General features: G+C 43.0%; 1 protein-coding gene and 1 long non-coding RNA gene across 2 annotated transcripts in view; both read right to left on the reverse strand.

Annotated features, from left to right (window-relative positions):
• Positions 1-13,909, reverse strand: part of LOC306977844 (NACHT, LRR and PYD domains-containing protein 3-like) — a gene marked incomplete at both ends in the record, with an annotated part of 83,974 nt that extends 70,065 nt beyond the window's left edge. The window contains 4 exons of the mRNA XM_079576283.1: positions 8,663-8,839; positions 8,914-10,669; positions 11,402-11,594; positions 13,721-13,909. Of these exons, the coding sequence (XP_079432409.1) occupies positions 8,663-8,839; positions 8,914-10,669; positions 11,402-11,594; positions 13,721-13,909 (2,315 nt within the window). The remainder of the gene's footprint in view (positions 1-8,662; positions 8,840-8,913; positions 10,670-11,401; positions 11,595-13,720) is intronic.
• LOC306978166 lies at positions 8,185-8,526 on the reverse strand. The gene is made up of 3 exons (XR_013793890.1): positions 8,431-8,526; positions 8,306-8,352; positions 8,185-8,232 (listed from the first exon to the last, which is right to left on the reverse strand). It is a non-coding gene; the product is annotated as an uncharacterized lncRNA (long non-coding RNA).
• Positions 13,910-23,202: the final 9,293 nt, after the last annotated feature.

Raw genomic sequence — 23,202 nt, forward strand, 5'->3', positions numbered from 1 at the left:
TAACCCCATACACACTATCACCATAAACTGAACTCTCACTACAAAGTCAGTGCTACTGGGCGGAGTCGTTAAAGCAGGAGGGTGGTGACTTCTTTCACCAAAATCAAACTTTTCTTTGCATTTCACATAAGTTTAAAACATCCATCCATCCGCTTCCACTTATCCGTTTCCGGGTTGTGGGGGCAGCTGTTAGAGTTGCCCTAATCACATTGCACCAGCCCCTTATGGCTCCTCCTGCAGGTGGTGGGTCCACAGAAGGACGGCCTCACGATTCTAACCGGGCCTGTTATTCTCTCATAAGGGGCGTCTGACCCGCTCTTTGTCTGACCCGTCACCGAGGACCTGTTTGCCCTGGGAGACCCTACCAGGGGCACGAAGCCCCCGAAAACAGAGTTCCAGGATCATTCAGGCGCTCAAACCCCTCCACCACGTTAAGGTGGCGGCTCCAGGAGGAGAAGTTTAAAACAAATAGGCGTTATTTTAAATAGCTGTATCAACTAAAAACCTGGGCCCTGTGTGTCCGCTCAGCTGTGGACAGTGGGCGGAGCCTCCGCTCAGCTGTGGACAGAGGAGAACAAACCAAAGGACCAATGCGTTTATTGAGCTTCGGCTCTGGTTCAACAAAACTGTGACTCCTAAAAGAAAGCACCAGACGCCGCCGCATCACGGTGGACAGAAGTGTCTGAATATTTAGTCAGATTAAAGCCAATCGCCAAATAAAGAACAAGGAGCAATGAAGCAAGACTCGAATCGAACAGAGAGAAGGAGCAGACACAGCGCTTGCCAGTGATGCTGCATTCAGACCAAATGCTTCTCAGGCGTAAAAATCGCGCTTAAAGCCGTTAGTTGGACGCTTGTGCTTATTGAACACAGACGCTTGTCACAATGTCATCGAGTGTCAAGATGCTCTGAACGAGCATCAGCTCAGAGTGTGTTCTGGAGCGTAGTCACATCTTGGAAGGAGCTCTTGCCTGAAAAATAACTGCTGTTTTGGGGCTAACTAGTCCCTCTTTGCTACTGCCATTTCAAGATTCAAGATTTTTTATTTGTCAAACCATGTGAATGATTTGAAATTATGTTTCTCTTATTTTTGTTTTTCTTTTTTCTACTGGGCATGTTTGTAGTGTCCCATAGTCTTGTATTTCTATGTCTCGATGAGCCAAACATGAATTTCTACCTCGGTAAACAATAAAAATCTATTCTATTCTATTCTATTCATCCTTGATTGTGGAGCAGGGAGAGAGGGAAGAGAGGTGGGAGGGAGCGCAGGGAGTTCAGCTTCCTGATGGCCTTGTGTATGAAACTGTTCTTCAGTCGACTAGAACTGGCCTGTAGATTCCGCAGTCTCCTCCCTGAAGGCATTACCTTGAAGAGACTGTGATGGTGTGTAGGTCCCCTTTGCAGGTGAGACGGGTGGAGGACATGTTGACTTTCAACTTGCTTTAGGAACCCAAAGCGCTTTACATCAAGGAACCTGTCCCCCAGGGGACAGCAGTGTACGCAGACACTGGAGGAAAGGAGGGTGAAGTGTCTTGGACACAGAGTGTGAGATTCAAACCGCCGACCCTCTGATCACAAGACGACCTGCTCTACTGTCCACTCCAGGCCCCAATGGGATGCAAAAGTTTAGGCGTAACTCCACAACATGCCACAGGGATTTTGGAGACAAAAAGAGAGTTTTGGCTGAAACTTTTTAAAATGTAAATGATGGAAATAAAACCTGTTTTGGGGAGAAAAGTTATAGGACTGCCTAAAACTTAATGTGTTTTGGAGATTATTACACAACAATTTAACTAAAGCCACACACTTTGGGGTGAGCAGCTTTTAATGCTACTGGTTTATGGTTTCATAGTTACTGAGTAACAACACTTACTCTACAAGAAAGAACTTCCTCACAGCCACATTTTAGAAGCAGCTTTGCTTATCTCTGTCAAGCAGTGCTCAAAGTACAATATACAAAACAGAGCTGTTTCAAAGCATGGAATCTGGAGGAAAGAACATGAGACATGTTAACATTACTGGAATTAAATGTTCATTTAAATGCAGGTACAGCTACAAAACTGTGGCAGCAGATAAAACATTACAACATTCAGTAACAGAGTTTGATTTACTGATAGAAAAGGCTGAACTAAGAACATGTTAAAGGAGAAGAGTTGTACTCAGTTAAATTCACATTTTACTTCGTAGAGTATGTGGTATTTTTGCCAAAAGCAAAACTGCTCTAAAATAAACAATACAACTAAAACATGTGAATTACATTATTACTACCTACAAGAGTAAATGTTCACCGGTTTCATTCTGACTGAATGTCCTGGTTATTACTGTGAGGAAATGTAACGTTTAGCTCTGACTCTGACCCACATTCCAGGAGCTGTTTGTAAAGTGCACAACAATCTCATGATCTGTGTAATCCAGGAATAAATGAGCTTTTTCTATTAACGAGAGAATAAGAGAAAATCCACTCACCAAACTCAGTCCTGCGTCTCAAGAGGGAGTTAGTTTGACTTCAGGCTTTACAGGAAATGTCCAGTTCAGTGAGAAAACTTGGAATCCAGATGAAAATAATACACATGTCTACAGGAAGTGAGGGCGGAGTCACTGAAACAAGAGATTTCCCACTTTTCATGAATAAAGGGAGTAATGAGTCAATTTCTATTTCTTTGTAAAGTGAATTCAACTACAGTGATTACACAGAGTTAAACTACAAGATAAGTCACTACAAAGCTGTAACAGAAATATGCTGAGAGGAAATAAAGCTGTAGTGCATTTCTCTGAACACCAGATGTCGCCGTTTGGTAACTGAAACTGCTCCCTAACACCTGGAGCTCGACTGAGGAGAAAACAATAGTGTGAGCGCCACAAAACGGAGTCAGAGTGGGACAAGTTGTGTGATGTTGTGGGACACGGTGAGACGATTTGATAACGACCATTATAGAAGCATTTACTTTTCTGTTTTAGCCCCAAACACACATATTAATACGGATAAAGGAACATCAGAACACACATACTGTAGACATGAGCTGTACATGGATATGATGACATTGTTCATGAACAGAGTCTCACTGTTTTGTAGCTTTGTAAATGAGGGACTTTCTCTACATTGGTGGGACAAAGGCCTAAATGACTGTACAGAACCACCAAAGCCTTACACAGCCCTTAAAGCATCATCTGCCCATCACTACGCTCTACCATTTAGTACAAACTAAACACACACTTCCTGTTCTTGGATGTGAAGCGTGTTAAGAGTTACTCACCGCCTGGCTAACCCTGTCCAGTCGTTATCACCGCAAGGTTTCCCCAGACAGAGTGAGCCAGTCTGAAGGCCTGGGCTGCAGTCGTTTCTCACATGGCTCTGGGCTCCAGGAGATGCTCCTTCTGTGGGTCTTCAGTCACGGAGTCACTGGAGAAAAAGGACTTTTTATACAACTGGCTTTATTTAGAAAGTCTTTATGGTTTGAACATTATTTTACTAAGTATTATTATTATTAGGTCCAACACAGTCACAGTGTTTGTGTTTTTCTTTCTTTTTCTCTAGTTCGGCTTTCACCAAATCGAGGAGCTTTTTGACTGGAGTTTACAGCATATAAACAGCATTGCCTCATTTTTTACCTGTTTCTTGGTGCTTTTTTGTTGCTTTTTTACGGAATTTTTGTCACAATTTTGCCACTTTTTTTGTTCAGTTTTTGTTGCCTTTTTGCTGCGCTTTGGTCACTTTTTTTTTGTCAATTGCTCTTAAGTGGCTTTTTTACTTCTTTTGTTGTACTTTCATCGCTTTTTGTTGTGTTTTGTTACTTTTCTTTGCTCTTTTGTGGCTTTTTTTTAATGCAGTGACTTTTTGACCCCTTTTTGTTGCGTTTTCATCCTCATTTTCGTTTAGTTTTTGTCGCTATTTTGAAGAAGCTTTTAGATTTGGATAAAGCCAAACTGGAGAAAACGTGCTTGGTTCAGGCGGGGGTTAAACTCTTACCACCCGCCTGAACCAAATGCATTCTGTCCTCTTTGGCTGTTATATAGGCCTGTGTAACACCTCATTTGAAAGCTAAGCTAACTGATCTTTTTCCTTGAGTTGTTGCTGTGTTGTGTCATCTTTTTTATGTTTTTTTTTTTTTTCATTTTTAGCATTTTTGCTGAATTTTTGTCATTTTTTTGTTGAATTTGTATCATTTTTGTTGAATTTTTGTCATTTTTGTTGAATTTTTGCTGAATTTTTGTCACATTTTTGTTGAATTTTTGTCATTTTTTTATTGAATTTTTATCATTTTTTTGTTGAATTTTTGTCATTTTTTTGTTGAATTTTTGTTGAATTTTTGTTGAATTTTTGTTGAATTTTTATCATTTTTTTATTGAATTTTTGTGATATTTTTGTTGAATTTTTATCATTTTTTTGTTGAATTTTTGTCACATTTTTGTTGAATTTTTGTCACATTTTTGTTGAATTTTTGTCACATTTTTGTTGAATTTTTGTCACATTTTTGTCATTTTTTTGTTGAGTTTCTGTTGAATTTTTGTCACATTTTTGCTGCATTTACATCCTTGTTTTCTTCTCATTTTTTGTGGCTGTTTTGGTGCTTTTTTCCCCAGAAGCTTTTTGATTAGGTTAAAGCCAAACTGGAGAAAATGGGATCCGTTCAGGTGGGAGTTAAGAGGTTAACATAACGTTACTTCAATACACAGCCCATAGAGGATCAGTAATGTAAAGACACAGAATAAGTTGTACTAACGAAGAACACTATGCATTTTTACTTCTTTAATTTACAATCAACTTATTATAATTTGACCCAATAACTTCAGTTCTCGGGCAGTTTTATCTCCAAAGGTTAACGTTAACCAAGTCCTCACGAGGAGAGTCTGAAGTTTAACGAGTCACTGGTAAAACTAACGAGCATTAGATAACAATAAACCAGCATCATCGAATATTTCAATAATTAGCAAACCAGAGGACTTTTATTCCTGCTTATTTTTCTAAAGCAATAGTTTTAACCGTAAGTGTAAAAAAATGAAGTCATTAAAACTAAGCTAACGTTGACGTAACTTCGACAGAAACGGCGTAAAAATGACACGTTCAAAAGTGTGAATAAACTGAGTTATAACAAACACTGGCCGCTACGTAAACCTTATAAAACACAAGTGTAAAAACTCACCAGAATCAGGAAAATTAAACTTTATTCCGCGTTTGCTTCGCTCCTCCGTGTCCTCTGCGGTATCCCTCCGCAGGCCGCGGCGCTGCTCCGTGTTCCTCCGCCCTTCGTGATTCCTCTGTGGCTTTTCCTTCACTTTATTGTGGAACAAATCGCGTTTGTTGAATGAAACAATAATGTCTCACAGTGATGACGTGGATGTCTGATATTTACACTAAACTGTGCGCTGTCGTTTCTGAGGGAAGTGTAAAAGGCCTGGGACTACTTTTTCAGTTTGACGTGTACGGGGGAGGAGTGATCCGTTCCCGCCGTTTGAGGCCCATTCATTTGGTTTAAACCGGACTAAAACCTATGACTAAAACAGAATAAAACCAGGGTTAATAAAAGACTAAGCTGAGGTTTACATTCAGGTGAAGCTGTGGGTGAAGATGTTCTCAGGACTAAACTGTCTGTCGTTTAAAGTAAATATAGTTAAATATAGTTTACTGTGGCCTAACCAGAAATTAATGAACAGTGACATAAGATGGGACATAACAAGTATAACTCCAGTCTAAGATTGACAGACTATAAATTTAATTAAGAAAAATGAAATGTTTTGTCACTGAAACGAGGAAGAGATTTCCCACTTTTCTTGAATAAAGGGAGTAATGAGTCAATATCTATTTCTTTGTAAAGTGAATTCAACTACAGTGATTACACAGAGTTAAACTACAAGATAAGTCACTCCAAAGCTGTAACAGAAATATGCTGAGAGGAAATAAAGCTGTAATGCATTTCTCTGAACACCAGATGTCGCCGTTTGGTAACTGAAACTGCTCCCTAACACCTGGAGCTCGACTGAGGAGAAAACAATAGTGTGAGCGCCACAAAACGGAGTAAGAGTGGGACAAGTTGTGTGATGTTGTGGGACACGGTGAGACGATTTGATAACGACCATTATAGAAGCATTTACTTTTCTGTTTTAGCCCCAAAAAACACAGGAATCAGAACATTGATCGTATCTTGTTCTTTGTAAAACACTTGGAAACTTCCTGCTGCTCACGGTTCTGATCAGTCTGGGGCTTCATGCTTCATACATGTTTCTATCTGTTGATGCAAAAAGGAGAGTCAAATAAATCAGAGTAAGTTGTACAATCTAAAGGAGAATATCAAACAAATGAGTTTCTGTTCACTAACAGGTAACGTTAACCAAGCCCTCACCAGGAGAGTCTGGAACAAAGTCCTCATGATTAAATGTTAGTTTAAACAAACACTTAGTGAGTCCAATGGCAGCCACGTCTCAGTTATGAATATATTGCATCTCGTAGAGCAATTTAATCTGACATTTCCTCAACTAAACTTGGCTCGTTTTAACTGTAAAAGGTGGAAACAGTGACCAGCCACAAAAGCTACAAAATGTCATTCTACAAATCACACAAAGGCATTGATATAGAAAGTTATTGTTTCTGACACTGTCGACAACACAAACCTGACCAAATAAATGTGTTTAAACTCACCAGAAACGGGAAAACTAAACTTTAATCAAGCTTTTGAGTCTCCTTCAGTCGTCGTCTGTGTCGGAAAACTTGATTATTACACAGGAATTTAAAAGATATTTTGATTTGTCCACAAGGTCCTAATTCACTGATGTTGAAGACACGACTGTTCTTTACTTTTGCACAAAATCTGTTCCGTCTGAGATGTTTATATTTGTAATAAAACCAAGTGAAGGTGTTTCGTTCCATCTACAGAAAAGGTTCATCCTGTGTCTCAGTAGAAACTAGTAAAGCAGGTAAACTAACCCGTCTGCTTTACAAACATAACAATGGTTTAATAGTTGCACCGAGTGAGAGCGTTTTAAGACTTCATCACATGTGAATAAAGTCAGTCTTTTATTGCGTGATGAGTTTTAAAGTGTAGAGGTTATGCAGATGAAGTCACAGCAGGTGTAACAGTCGAGCTAAACACAGACCAGTCACCGGATTCTTTACAGATTTATGAGACTGTTAAATATGAAGCTTCAGAACCACATTTAAGGAAGGTTTCAGACAATGACATTCTTTTTCAGTTGCTTTCAGATAACAGTGCATTGATGGACCTGGCAGAATGAAATGGATGTACGGAGGAAGTTCACGGTGAATGAAGGAGCTGAAACACAAATGACACGACGCCATCACTGGTTAAGAACAATATATGTATTTTTACTCTATAAATGTTTCCACTGAAGCGAACACAGATGAAACACCATTACTGACGACAGAACAGCAAAGTCTGTCACAGTGAACGACCACTCACATTTTAGACAATTATACCAGATTTAATCACAACAGAACAGTTACTTTACAGCAGCTTCAATGAACAAATAAAGTCAATTGTAAAGTTCACAGTAAATAAGAAAAATATATGAGGATGGGGTAATGATGCTGAAGTTGTTTATGAACGAGAACGACACGACTTTCACAGACAAAACAAAAAAAGGTAAACATCAATTAATCAGAAAAGGTTTGTCCTCCAGGGGGCGCAGCTCGAACAGACAGTTTAGATATTGGACTCAGTCCAAACCCTGGAAACAGCGGCTCAGTGAAGGAGGAGCTGAAGGTGTGGAGATGGATCAGAGCATCATAAGTGATTCTGTAAAAGGACAAAACTCCAGCCTCAGAGTCCAGGAACACGCCCACTCTGCCTGAGAACATTGAATCAGGCCAAACAGCCATTCCACGTGACTCCATACGGCTTCGTACTGTTTCTGTTACTGACAAAGGGGAACAGGACAGTTGTGTTTCTCTTTTGTTGTGAAAAACTGAGCACTGTCCCTCCTTGATCCTCAGACTCCAGGACTGATCATTGTCTCCAAACCTACTCTCTTCACTGTCTCCTCTGCGTCTGATTCCTCTGTAACTCACTGCTATATCAATGTCCTCCCCACTCCAGTCGACCTCCCTGTAACAGCGCCCCCTCAGGCCAGTGGAGCTCAGGACCTGATACAGGTCTGTGAACCTGTCCTTATGATCTGGATACTGCTGCTCCTCCACCTCACAGCTCACAGCCCGTCTGTCCTCAGACAGAAGGAGACGTCTGTGAGCTGTGTTTGGATCTAGAGAGACGTCACAGGAATCTGAAACACACAAACATCTAACTATCTGTGACAGAAATATGATATAATATCTCAACTATAAAACAGTACTCACACTTCCACAGACCTGGGACCATGAACTGTTGTCCAGCAGGATCCAGCCTGAAACACACCAGTCCAGTTTACTGCTTAAAGACCAGACCAGGACCAGAGGGGAAGGTCCTCCTCAGTCAGACTCACCTGAGAGAGTCCAGGGGCCCGTGTGGGGCCTGTAGAGCCTTCAGGAGCTCGGTGGAAGGTCCTGGATGGTTGTAGCTCAGGTCTAAGTCTCTAAGACGGAGGGAGGCGGAGCTTAGTGCTGAGGCCAGAGAAGCCCCGCCCCTCTCTGAGACTAGACATCCAGACAGCCTAAAGACACACAGCATTACTCTCTAATGTGACAGAGACAGAGTGCATGATGGGAGCGTCTCACCTCAGAGTGTCCAGTCTGCAGGGGGCGCTCTTCAGTCCCTTACACAGCAGCTCCACTCCTGAGTCCCGGAGGTCATTGTTACTGAGATCCAGGAGAGTCAGACTGGAGGAGCTGAGCACTGAGGCCAGAGGACCATCAGGACCACAGCATCGAGAGGTCAGACCACAGATGGACAGACTGAGGAGAGAAGAGACAGTTACTGACCCTATCTGACAATGTTCCTCTGACACAGAAGGACAGTCTGGACTCACTTTGCTTTAGTGGAGGCTTTGATGACCGGCAGCAGACCCAGGAGAGCTTCCTCTGAGGCCTGGTATTTCCTGAGGTCAAAGTGCTCCAGGTCTGAGTCTGAGGACAGCAGGAGGAAGGACAGGGCGGACCACAGAGCAGGAGACATGTTTCTGTCTGAGAGACCTCCTCCTCTCATGACCTTCTGTATCTCCTCCACCAGACTGCGGTCGTTCAGCTCGTTCAGACAGTGCAGCAGGTTCAGGCTCCTCTCTGCAGACACGCCCTTTTCATTCAGCTTGTATTTGATGTAGTATACTGTCCTCTGATTGGTCCGGTCACTTCCTGTTTCAGTCAGCAGACCCTCCAGCAGCCTCTGATTGGTCGGCAGAGACAGCCCCAGGAGGAAGCGCAGGAACAGGTCTAGGTGTCCGTTTGGACTCTGTAAGGCCTGGTCCACAGCAGAGCGGTAGAAGATCTCAGGGCTCTTAGAGGAGTGTGGTGGTGACAGCAGGTTTTCTCCAGAGCTGTAGAAGGTCTGATGGACGTGAAAAGCAGCCAGAAACTCCTGCACACTCAGATGGATGAAGCAGTAGACCTTGTCCTGGTACAGACCTTGTTCTTCTCTAAAGACCTGTGTGAAGACTCCGGAGTAACGAGCGACCTCTGCAGCGTCCAGCCCACACTCGCTCAGGTCACTCTCGTAGAAGATCAGGTTTCCTTTCAGCAGCTGCTCAAAGGCCAGTTTTCCCAGAGACTTCACCATCTCCCTGGTCTCTGGAGTCCAGTGAAGGTCTGCTCCTGTTCCCTCGTGATACTTGATGTTCTTGACTTTGGCCTGAACCACCAGGAAGTGGACGTATATCTCAGTCAGAGTCTCGGGCAGCTCTGGTTTCTCTGTTTGCTCCAGAATCTTCTGTAAAACTGTGGAGATGATCCAGCTTATGATCGGGAGGTGGCACATGATGAAGAGGCTCTGTGACGTCTTGATGTGGGAGATGACGGCTGTGGCCTGCTGCTCGTCTGTGAACCTCTTCCTGAAGTACAGCTCCTTCTGTGGGTCGGTGAAGCCTCGCACCTCTGTCACCATGGAGACGCACTCAGCAGGGATCTGATTGGCCGCCGCAGGGCGTGTGGTTATCCAGAGGCGAGCGGAGGGAAGCAGGCTCCCCCTGATGAGGTTCACCAGCAGCTCCTCCACTGAGGCGCTCTCTGTGGGCTCCGTCAGGACCCGGGTCCGGCTGAAGACCAGAGGAAGTCTGCACTCGTCCAGACCGTCAAACATGAAGAGCAGCTGCAGGTCTTTAAAGCTGAGGAGACCTTTGGTTTGACTGAAGAAGTGCTGCAGCAGCTCCACCAGGCTGAACCTTCTGTCTCGGAGCACATTGAGCTCTCTGAAGGTGAAGGGGAACAGCAGCTGGACGTCCTGGTGAGCTCTGCCTTCAGCCCAGTCCAGACTGAACTTCTGAGTCAGCACCGTCTTCCCCACGCCGGCCACGCCCTTCGTCAGCATTGTCCTGATTGGCTGTTCAGATCGTTGTTTAAAGATCTGCTCACAGGTTATCGCACGTTCTGTTGGTTTCCTGGACGCTCTCTCGATCTGTCTGACCTCATGTTCCTGGTTGACCTCTGAAGCCCCGCCCTCTGTGATGTAGAGCTCTGTGTAGATCTCCTGTAGGGGGGCGGAGTTTCCTGCTTTAGCCACGCCCTCAAACACCTGACTGAACCTCTGCTGCAGGTGAGACTTCAGTTCACGGCTGCACATCTGACTCACGTACTCTGGATAAAACAAATAAACATATTTATATAAATTCATACACCAGTTTACGCAGACACACAGCAGGAGCTGTGATAGTTCCACTGACCCCTTAACTCAGGGGTGTCAAACATAAGGAGATGATTTAATCCGGCCCCTGCCCTGTAGAGCATATATTCCAGAGTATGTCAAAAAGTAAGTCTCTCGCCCATTCCTGTGCGGAGTTATGAATTTTTAAAGAATAACCAGAATGCTCATTCTAGCCACTAGGGGGCATTAAATAAATAAAAAAGGATAGAGTTCCACACGTGTCCAGCAGAGGGCACTGACATAATAAGAGCTCAGGATATGAACAACACATTAAATAGCCATGTGGTAAATGGACAGTCTGCCCCAGGGCGGCTTTGGCTTCAATAACAGTTTACCACCACCAAGTGAATGAATAATGACTACTGCACTTTGAGGAACTTGTGACACAGGCTTGTAAAGTGCAATACAAGTGTAAGCCATTGTCATTAATGAAGCTACAGTCAAGTTGGGGCTTTGATCAAATCACAGCTTATTATTATTCATTTATCGGAAACATTTTCTCTGTTATATGTGGCCCGCTACCCACCGTGGGAGCTGGATTTCGGCCCGCGACCCAAAATGAGTTTGACACCCCTGCCTTAACTTCTGCCACACCAGTAATGCACAAAATACTAACACTGAATCAGAGCGGTTCTGCCCTGGGTGATTATTAACAGGTTTCTTACTTTTCCTCAGACACTCAGCCAGCTGCTCCTCGTTCATCCTCCTCAGGAAGTCCAGGGCGATGTCTAGTACAGCTTCTCGGCTGCTCTGATCCTGCTCACTCTCTGAGGTATTCTTTAGGTTCTCAGAGGACAAAAGTCTGTTGAAACTCTGCAGCAGCTTTTTCACAAATGACAGGACATCCTCCTCCAGACGCTGGAAAAACACACACACACATGAATGAAAACGCACAGACTGAGCAGGGGCAGCATCAGTTCTGTACAGACCGTGAATATGGCGTCCAGTTGAGTCTGAGCCTTTCCACAGACACCTCCTCCTCTGGCTTCTGACCTGCAGCATCAACACTGATGTTAGATCATGGCAATGGTTCTCTCAGTAGTCGGTTATCCAATCAATCTTTTTCTGTATTTCTACATTTTATTTTATACGCTGATCGTAAGGAAGGAGGCCGAGGACTAGTGAGTGTGAGAGCCACTATCCAGGATGAAACATCCAAGATCCATAAGTACATCAAGGACAAGGCTCCGACAGATGACGTGCTCAGTGAATGTCTCAGACAATGGGGAACAGAAGATGAGGTGCTGGAGGTCCCGTCATGGGAGGACAAGCCCCTACACGGCAGGTACCACCCAAACATAACTGAAGTGGCCCCTACACGGCAGGTACCACCCAAACATAACTGAAGCCCCTACACGGCAGGTACCACCCAAACATAACTGAAGTGGCCCCTACACGGCAGGTACCACCCAAACATAACTGAAGAGGCCCCTACACGGCAGGTACCACCCAAACATAACTGAAGCCCCTACACCAGAGGTTACATTAACTGAAAATTCTCCTTCATTGACGGATTTATTTATTTTTTGACGGAAAATTTCGAAGGCCGTCCGTCATTTTGAAGGATTGAAAATGAAATTATAATTTTACATTGCGAGTTGTAGTTGACCGTTCTCTGCACTAGATGGCGCCAGCGCCATTTATGCGGTACTTGCTGACACTTGTCAATCTTATTTGATAGCTAGCCGTCATTAGCAAAAATGTCAAATCAGTTGAGCCTAAAAGATTATTTTCAGCGATCTGCTTCAGCTCAAAATAATGACAGAAGGGGACAAAAAAGACCTCCTTCAATTGAGGAGGACAATGAAGACACCATTCAACACCCACCGGTTTCACCCCCTCGTCCACCGGACCGAGGCGCCAAGGAAACCCGAAGGGAGTATCGATCTCAGTGGGAGCATGAGTTCACATGGCTAACCATGAAAGATGGAAAAATGTATTGTCAAATCTGCCAAAAAGCTAAAATGAGCAACGGCTTTGTCCGTGCTTGTACCAGTATTCAAAAATCATCATTAAACGACCACAAGAAAAGCTTAAGCCATAAGGAAGCATCTCGTATTTTGTCCCAAAGTGTAGCTATGGAGAAGCATGTGTCGACGTCACAGGCAGCTTGTAACGAGAGTCTGAAAACCCAACTAAAAGTTGTACTTCACATGGCGAACACCAATACACCAAGCCACCTTTACCCAAAAATAATAGAACTGTTACAGTCCACTGGCTGCCCAAACTTAAACGCTGCACACGTGTACACTCATAACCAAAGTGTAAACGAAATGGAGGATGCGATAGCTCAGACCATAAACAACAGTGTTAATGACCGCATCGCTGACAGCAAATTCGTAGGCATAATACTGGATGAAACCACGAACATCACAGTGGAAAAAATGCTGATAATCTACCTGATTTGCCAACTAAAGGGAGAGCCTGAAACTAATTTCCTTGGAAATTATGCCATGTCCTCTGGCACCGCAGGGTGCATCACAGCCAAAATAAAAGAAGTGCTATCAGGTTGTGGTGTGGCTCTGGATCGCGTAGTGGGACTGGGAAGTGATGGGGCGAATGTGATGGTGGGTCGAAAAGCTGGAGTTGCTCAACAGTTACGCCAAGATGACTGTCCTTATCTCATGAACATACACTGTGGTGCGCACAGAACTGCACTGGCAGCCCGTGACGCATCCAAAGCCGTGCGTGAAGTCAGTGCCTATGTGACAACTGTGAACAACGTGTACACTTACTACAAAAACTCTCCTATCCGCACACATAGACTTCACCAACTTCAACTGGAAATGGATGAAGGTGACGCGTTGAGTTTAAAACAACCATGCGCTACACGTTGGCTGTCCCTGGAGAGAGCGGTGAAAGGCATTCGTGCCAACTGGGCATGTGTGGTCATGGAGTTAGAAGAAGAAGCTGCGAGGGGTTGCCCGATAGCAAAAGGTTTACACAAACAACTCCTGAAGCATGCATTCCCTGCTTTAGCTCACCTGCTCGCTGATGTCCTGGCTACTGTAAACCGCTTGAATCTGACGTTTCAAAAAGATGATGTAAACATATCCTCCATCCAGCCCATTGTGAGCATGACCCTCGCCAATCTGGATGACTTCGAAAAGGGGCCAGGGGATGTGGAGAAGAAGTTTGTTGAGGGCTTTCGAGGGGGCATCTTCTGTGGTCATAGGCTCACACACGTGGATGAACACGGTTTCTCCGTCTTACGAGCGCAGTATATTGGAGAGATTAAAAAGTCAATCAACAAGAGATTCCCTTCTGAGGATGTCTCACGGACAGCGCGCTCCAGGACTACGGCGTGGATGCTGTGGAGCGCCTTGCTGACTTTTATGGCGCGCACCCAAACGCAGCGGTCTCACTCGTTGAAAAGGAAAGGATGGTACGGGACTTTCGCTCCGTGAAACGTGTGCTTGCAGGTTCAGGCAACCCGGCATTTAAGGACTCCTGTAAGCTTCTCATCAACACATACGCGGAGATGTTCCCAGACTACAAAACTCTGGCCGAAGTAGCGCTTGTTATTCCTGTGTCAAGTGTCGCTGCCGAGCGCGGCTTCAGTCTCCAAAATCAAATAAAAACTTCACTTCGAAGCCGTCTGACCGAGACATAAACACAAACTCTAATGACAATCGCCTCGGTGTCGCCAGCCCTGCACACGTTCGATTATGAACAGGCGAGTGCTCAGTTTAAGTCCACAAAGCCGCGAAAGAAGGTTTGATAACCGCATTCAGGCAAACTCCTGTAGCGTAGGCCTACATGCTCGTTCCACGCTAATGCAGGTTAAATGTTATGCAAAGTTGTTGATGTTTTTACATTTTTTATGCATTCACAAATTAAATGTATTGCTCATTTGTACACGAACAGCTAATAAAGCATGCTATGAAGCCCGTTTTTGTTCATACAATTATTTAATTAATAGCCTATATTTCAAACGTGAAAATAGAATGACGGATAAAAATAGCTCCTGACGGATTTTTTTGGACCCCGTCCTTCATTATGACGGGCTGAAATGATCTCTAGCGAAACCACTGCCCTACACGGCATGTACCACCCAAACATAACTGAAGTGGCCCCTACAGACAGGTACCACCCAAACATAACTGAAGTGGCCCCTACACGGCATGTACCACCCAAACATAACTGAAGTGGCCCCTACAGGCAGGTACCACCCAAACATAACTGAAGTGGCCCCTAGACGGCATGTACCACCCAAACATAACTGAAGTGGCCCCTAGACGGCATGTACCACCCAAACATAACTGAAGTGGCCCCTACACGGCAGGTACCACCCAAACATAACTGAAGTGGCGGATATACAGAAATCCTGCCGATGGCTAGACCAGGGGTCGGCAACCCGCGGCTCCGGAGCCGCATGCGGCTCTTTCATTCTTATACTGCGGCTCTGAGTGGCTTGGGAAAACAAATTACTAAAAAAAAAAAAAAAAAAGTATTTAATTGAAGTGTGTTTTATTTGTGTTAGTTCTTTAATATGTTAGTTCTAAATTGGAAGATTATTGTGATCTTGACATATTAGAATAAATATATTTTATTTTTTGTCGCTCAAAATAAACGTCATCTCGCGAAAGCCGGTATACCCGCCAAAACGCCGGCTTTTCCGCCAGCTTTTCTTCCTCCTGCGGTCGTTCCTCCTGATGTTTGGGAGCCAGTCCCTGCCACCCCTATTGCCCCCCCACTGGAGAACCCCTGTGTTATATATTTGTCCAGATTTTCCCCGTGTTAGTGGGAAAAAAGGGACAGTAAGAAGTGCGCCTTTCCCGCTGTCCCTGAATGCATCTCGCACGCTGCCTCGCACCAAAACAACAGCGCGTGGTTCCAGCAGCTACACCATGGAGAAGTTAAGGCTTATTTACAACCTTAGACACGTAAAACAAGCGGCGGTGGGCGCGGAGCAGGTGAAGATGGATGTGTTTTGTGGATTATAAAGTTTTTCCAACTGGAGCTGAGGACTGACCAGACGAGTGAGAATCATGGTTAAAGAGGTTTAAGAGCAGCAAGTTCTCCGACGGATCCCCAGGAGATCGAGTGCACAGTGAGTGTAGTGTTTTTATTCTTATTCAGTGGAGTAAAGTCAGCCCTTAATGTGCGGCTCTTGCACGGACTTATCTGACATGAAGCGCGTGCGTTTGTTGATGCGTTTGCCCGTGTTACACATTGACAGGAGTGGGGTTGAACTGGTGTGACTGTCCCATAGACTGTGAAAAACTATTGCTATTTTTCAGTATATGGACAGGCCTGAGCTGGTCTATTTTTTGTATAACCCGATTTGGCGAGAGCCCAACGAGTCAGGGAGAGCACGACGGAGCGAGACGTCCCTGCTCCGCCTCCAACCCGGTGAGCGCGGCAGCGATCTTTCCACATTCGCCCAATTCTTGACAGATTTTTGACAGAACGCGACAATTCCCAATAACTCGCAGCAGAACGCAACAGTGCGGGACGCATATTCGTGACCATGCGTAATAATTCGTGCCATTAATCGTAACACGCAGTAACAGGTCGCAACAGATCGTGGCGTATGAAACCTCTACCCCAATCACTCACATCCCTGATCCTCGCCGGCCACGAATGTGGATTCGTGGCATTCGTGACTTGTCCTCGTTATGTGTAAACCCAGCATTAGATGTCAAAAAGTTGCGGCTCCCAGTGTTTTCTTTTCCGTGGAAACCGGATCAAATGGCTCTTTCGGTGTTATAGGTTGCCGACCCCTGGGTTAGACAGAGCAGGACTAAAGGACAGCACAGAGGCTCATCATGGCTGCACAGGAGCCTTGAGCACCAGAGCAATAGAGGCCCAGATCTACCACACCAGACAAGACCCCAGGTGTAAGAACATAACTGCAGGTGTAAGATGCTGCAGGGAAAGCTTACATGGAGCGCCATAACCAAGTGGCTGGTATAGTGTACAGGAACATCTGTGCAGAGTCTGGGTTGGAAACCCCAAGGTCAAAGTAGGAAACACCTCCAAAGGTGGTGGAGAACAACCGAGCCAAGATCCTGTGGGACGTCCAGATACAGACGGACAGAAGGTAATGAACCAACCGGACATTGTGGTGGTGACAAAGAGCAGAGGAGCCGCTGTGGTCGACATAGCAACACCAAGACTTCAACATCAGGAAAAATGGAACAGGAGAAACTAGAGAAATACCAGGGGCTCAGAGAAGAGCTGGAGAAAACCTGGAGGGTGAAGCATCAGTGGTGCCCGTGGTCGTTGGGGCACTCGGAGCAGTGACTTTATATTTGTTTCTGTTCATTCATCAGGCATTTATACACGATGCCTGTGCGTGAAGTCTCCTCTGATCACTGGCCATGTTGGCACAAGCTTCTTTTGCTCCTCTTCGACATTGAATACGACACTGACGAATCCTTTTGGATGTGAGGCGACACGTATTACACTTCAGCTACAGAGTACAGAAAATGACTCAAGAACCTTCAAGCAAAGTTAAAGTTAAAGTGGACGCACTGACTGTATTTGTCATTATGCAATAAGGCAAGACATGCTTATTTATATCGCACATTTCGAAAACAAGGCGACTCAATGCTCGTAATAAGATCATAAAAGTGTACAACAAAATTACATTCGATGAGGGGGGGAATGTTAGAGGAAAAGAGATGAGGCTTGTCATACCTGAGATCTTCATGGGAATAAGCTCGAAAGTTTGGGTTCAAGTCTCTGGACCAGTCACTGCTCACAGATGCACAACTGAGACCAGGCCTTTCCCTGTTTAAAAGAGCCGTTAGTTTGAGAAATCCAGAGACAAAGAACTAATTGAAGGAGGATCAGGCCAACACAAACCTTTGAAAAAATATGCCCAACTCTTTGGAATTGTCCGTTTTCATAGATAAACAGCTGGTTGATCGATACGATTTCCTCCTGAAGGACACAAAGACAGACTCTTCAGACCAGTTTTTGAGCAGCAGAAGCTGAGGACTCAGGACCTAATAGTTCAACTAGAAATATCCAGTTCAGGGGCAATGACATAATATAGCCCCTTTTAATTTCTTTACAGGAATTTTTTAGCAAGGTCTTAAGTTTATATAATTATTATTATTATTTTTTTGTGCACATATTTTGCCTTTTTCTATTTTCTATTTATTAGTTTTGCACATACTAAGAAAGCTAGTTGATGTCCGTGGGTGCCAGTTTGATGTGTGGGATAAGGACTTAAATGATTAAAAAAAATATATCTGGAATTATTATTTGACATTTATTTATTTCAAGAGGAATAGCCCCTTGAGATGAATCATCGCGTTTTCCAGGGGGTCCTCTAATTCAAATATGCAACAACAAAAGGGTGGCAGTACAAACGATACATTACATAACAAAAACAATAAACAACAAACAAACAAGCAGACGAAACTAAACTAAACTAAAATACACAAACACACACAAACACACCCATACTCACACTCGTACCAGCTCTCAGCATTCAACCAACCCACCAATCATGTTACAGATTACGCCTTTATCTGATTCAGCTGTGTCACAGTGGAGTGATATCCCAGTGATTTAACTACCGGACTACGTGTGCGGTTATACCAAAATAATGCACCAGCCAATCAGGATCCAGTATTCACCCAGACCATGGTATACCGCAGTGTAATGCGCTTTCCATTGAAACTTTTTGCCTCTTTCAGTCATTTTTTAACACAGGCTTTTCAGTCAAATCCACATGTTTGTCTTAATACTCGCAACATTGTCTTATTTATTCCTTTGGCTTTTTCTATTTTTGTTTTGGCCCTATTCTAAATAACGGAGCTGGCTCTAAAACCCCAGCCAAATTGCAGCTTGAATGAGCTTCCGTTAGCCTGTGCTGAATACTATGAAGTCCTTTCTCTATAGTCTATGATCATGATGATCATGGTGTTCCCTTTGGCAACAGAAGTTTGGTGTGGCCAAGTTTATGGGAAGTGGGAAGGTTTGCCCAACCGATATTAAACAAACATCACGAAGGTTCAGCAGCCTGACATACCTGTATTCCGGTGGATCAGCTCTAATGTTTGGATAAAATTCTTTGTAACTGTGACTTCTCACACCAGGCCTTTCCCTGTGTAAAAGACATGAAATGAGTTTGAAAACACACACTTAGAGAACTGAAAGAGATCAGAGCAACACAAACCTCTCAAACGGACTGAACGGGATGCCCCACTCCTTGGATTTGTCCATATTCACAGATAAACAGCTGAATCCCAATCTTGCCCAACCTAAAAGATAATATATTATCAATATGAATGCTCCACAAAAGAGCACAGCGCACATGGATACTCTCTGAAGCTTTAAAGTGAGACAAAAGAGTCATCTCCATTATCTCCATTATCAATCACTGAGTTTTGCTGCATCTGCTGCTGAAGTGCACCTGCCACACAACGTGACTCCATGGCAAGTGCTGCAGAACGCAAGTGCCGTGACTGGTTGATCCTTTTGCAAAATGAGGAAACGCACAACAAACTCCTTCAGTCGCCCTCTTCCACATTATTTTTCATGAATGTATTTGTAGCATCCCAGCAGAACAGATAAAGCGCACAAGTGGATCTTGTGTATAAATCCGTCTTTTATTCCACCGTAACAATCTCCACCGTAAGAGCTGGACAAACCATATACAATATTACACAACAGCCATAAACATCCAAATGTATAATAAAATGAACAATGAATAACCTTTTTCCCCATTACAGCTAGGAGCTAAAAATGGATCTTAAAGTGCCATGTTCCTTCCCGCCATGAGGGGACACAAACATTTAACCACTTCCTCATGTCCTTTCACAGGAAGTGACTTTATTTGACAGGAAGTACTTCAGTATAAAATTGTGTCCATTACAGTATTGTTCCTATGACATAGTGCTTTTGTGTTTTCCCTTTTTATGTTATTTAAAAAAAAAAAGTATTTAAATACACATTACAAATACAAATTACATTGTATAAAAAGGCCTTAACGGAGTGCACACACGGTATGCTGGACCCTGCATCATGATTCAGGATTAAAGGCTTTATACACTTCTGCAGTGAACTCTACAAAATGCCTCCTAAAGCGAGAAATGAGGAGGACTTTATCACGGCTACTCAGGTAGAACAACAGAAGTCTGTTTATGTGGAATTATTGAAACGGCAGGATGCTACAAACAAAGGCTTTGTGCAAATGCTTATGGAGTCATTCACCAAAAGAATGGATGACATCACAAAGGACCTGTGTCATTTCAAGGCAAGACTCCATTTCACTCAGAGAGAAGTTGAGAATGTGAAAATGTGTTCCGAGAAGATCTCAAAAGACTGTAAGGACATGTTTAATGATATTAACATGTTGAATTCCAAGCACCACACAATGAATTGGAAAACTGACTATCTGGAAAATCAGTCTCGTCGCAAAAACCTGATCTTTGATGGGATTCCTGAGACTGCACATGAAAAGTGGAGTGACTCAGGGGAGAGAATAAAAAAAATCCTGAATGACAAACTAAAACATGACCCAAAGCACATTGAGCTAGAACGTGTCCATCGCTCTGGTAAACCACCAGGCAGAGATGAAAAAGCCAATTGTGGTCCAGTTTCTTCGCTACAAGGACAGGAATGCAGTTTTGGAGAAGGCAAAGAATCTCAAAGGATCTAACATCTATATTAACGAAGATTTCTCTGAAGCGGTCAGACAAAAACGCAAGGAACTTATTCCGGCCATGAAAGAAGCCAGAAAAAGAGGGGACATTGCTTATCTGAGATTTGATGAGCTGATATCTCATCGTCCCACAAATCAGGTCAGAGAATGAAAATGCAGTTGGACCTATTACTTGATCGTGATGTAACACTTTTGTGGTCTAGGTTCAAACAAAACCTGAATGATCTGTAAATGCAGAGGCTTTATATCTCAAAGGGATATGGATGTAATCCCTTGTTTCATTTGCAAAAAAGAGTTTTCACTTAAAATGTTCCCCTATTTCAAACTATGAGATATGGTCATCGTGGTTCTGAGTTTCCTTATAATACACTTGATAATGAGCAAATGCTTTCTATTTATGTTGAAAATCACAACATTAAGGATGAAAATCTATACAATAACACATTTTTATTTCACCCATTTGATCTTAATAGAGGTGAAAATGAAGATGATTATAATACTGACGCTGATCCAGTCTTGAATTTGTTTTCTGACTTGAAAAATAGTCAGCAATGTCAATATTACAATGAAGATCAGTTTAATAACTTATCTGATTCATTATCTAATGTGAGTTTTCCATTTAAATATTCGCAGTATTCCAAAAAATGTCGAACACTTGGTCACTTTACTGTCTACGCTGAAACATACATTGTCGGTTATAGGTCTGTGTGAAACATGGCTGACAAACAACACAAAAGACCTGGGCATCTATGAAGTTCCTGGTTATAATTGTGTTCATGCTGTGAGACAATGTCGTACTGGAGGAGGTGTTTCTATTTATGTTAAAAAAAAACATCAGTTTTTACAACGTCTTAATGTTGAATCAATATTCATCGAAATTATGACTCCTAAAAGTAAAAACAACGTTTTCAGATTAGAGTGAACCAAGTGCTCCTCTTTTCATGAAGTTACAATTGAAAAAAATTTATGATGTTAATATTTATCAAATCTGTACATTTGCCCAAATGATAAGACAGGGAAAATCTCCTTCCTACAGCAACTATTTAATGAGAAACATCAAGTTCATTGTTATAAAACCAGACAGGCCCTGACACTACATCTTCCACTGTGCAAAAAGAAACAAGTGCAATCTTCTTTTCGATATCGTGGAGCAAAACTGTGGAATGAGTTTGGAGAGTTTATGACAACGAACAGCAAAAAGAGCCTAAAAACTCTAATGCTCACGAAATACAGTATAAGCCTTGATACTCAATCACAATAGAAATAATAATAATTAAAAAAAATACAGTTCACAGTATTTTTACTAAGCATGTGATTAAAATATTTGTGATGATCGACTGTTGAATCATGTCGTCATCAATTAATGATTCATTGATATTGATTTTTCATCTGTTTCGTATTTGACCAGAAGGAAATGTTCATGTTCTCTCTCTCAACGTGAGATCTGTCATTTGTTTAGGGGTGTGACGCAAAGTATAAGTATTTGTTTTTTTTTAATGTAATCAAAATTTCTGTAGTTATTTATGTGAAAATATATAAATCACAAATCTGACAAAGAGACAAGTGACTACCTTTGTACAGCACTGTCTTATTTGATCAATAAGTGGAGCATTTACTAGACTAAAGATAAACTATATACTAGTGCTCAGCCACTGTTTTTAAATCTCTTCTTGTTTTTTTCAGTTGGCGTTACACCCTAAGAATTTGACATTTCAAAATCTGCTTTTAGTGTAATTTTAACTGTTTTAAATATGTTTTAAATATTTTAAGGTATTTGTATTTTGTAGCACTTTGGTCAACCTGGTTGTTTTAAAGTGAGTTATAAATAAAGTTGCAGTTGCACTCCAGCCACAAGAAAATGTAATAAATTCTATCTGAAAGGGGTGTTGCTCGGCGGACCAGGAGACAAGCAGGGGGCTAAGAGTTGGGCGCAGTCTGGGCTGTGATTGACATTGGCACCGTAATGGCAGCGTGACAGCAGGCTAATAGTAAATATTGAGAGTGACAGTGTCAGTAGCTTCACGATCTAGTGCTCTTTAGAGGTGCGTGGCTTCTCTTCACCTTCATCAACAGAGGTGGAGGTGGAGGAGGTCTGGTTTATTGCTCACGTTTCATCTACAGTTGGCCGTAGCCGATATGTTAGCATTCAGGAGTAGCCTAGCTCGAATCAATCCGTGAGCTTGGTCCAGATTAGTATCACAGCACTAGCTCGCATTGATCCTTTGAAAACAAGTATAATGCATTAATGATGTCAATAAAGCTGGAAACTACACTTAGATGTGTGATCATCTCAAAGGCTGCTTTGTGTAAGATAAGATAAGTATCATCTTATCTTATCTTACACAAAGCAGCCTTTGAGATGATCACACACTGAGCCTGGCTTCACGCATTTGTGGTTCATTGCAGATTTTTCATCATGAGCTGTAGCTGATTGTAACATGCTAACGGGCTAACCTAGACAAGCCATTGTCTCTATTGAAGCGTAGAGACAATAGCTTGTCTCCCACTGGGTTCGCTGGATATAGGCTCAAATACTGGATAGATCCTGGCGTAGACCATGGGGGTATAGCTAAAAATTGATAGAACATGGCAGTAGCAAAGGGCTAAAGTTCTCCCCAAAACAGCAGTTATTTTTCAGTCAAGAGCTCTTTCAAAGTGACGTCACACAACTCAAAGTGACGTAACACAGCTCAAAGTGACGTCACACAGCCGGTTAGGGATTTATCGACACTGCTTATCAATCCGGTACTTTAACGGTACCATTATCGGTACTTTAAAAAGCAAAAAACAGATATATATTTAGATAGAGGCTACTGTATATAGGCAACATAGCCCAGGCCT

The sequence above is a fragment of the Gobius niger genome, assembly GCF_951799975.1.
Source record: "Gobius niger genome assembly, chromosome: 18".
Taxonomy (NCBI): domain Eukaryota; kingdom Metazoa; phylum Chordata; class Actinopteri; order Gobiiformes; family Gobiidae; genus Gobius; species Gobius niger.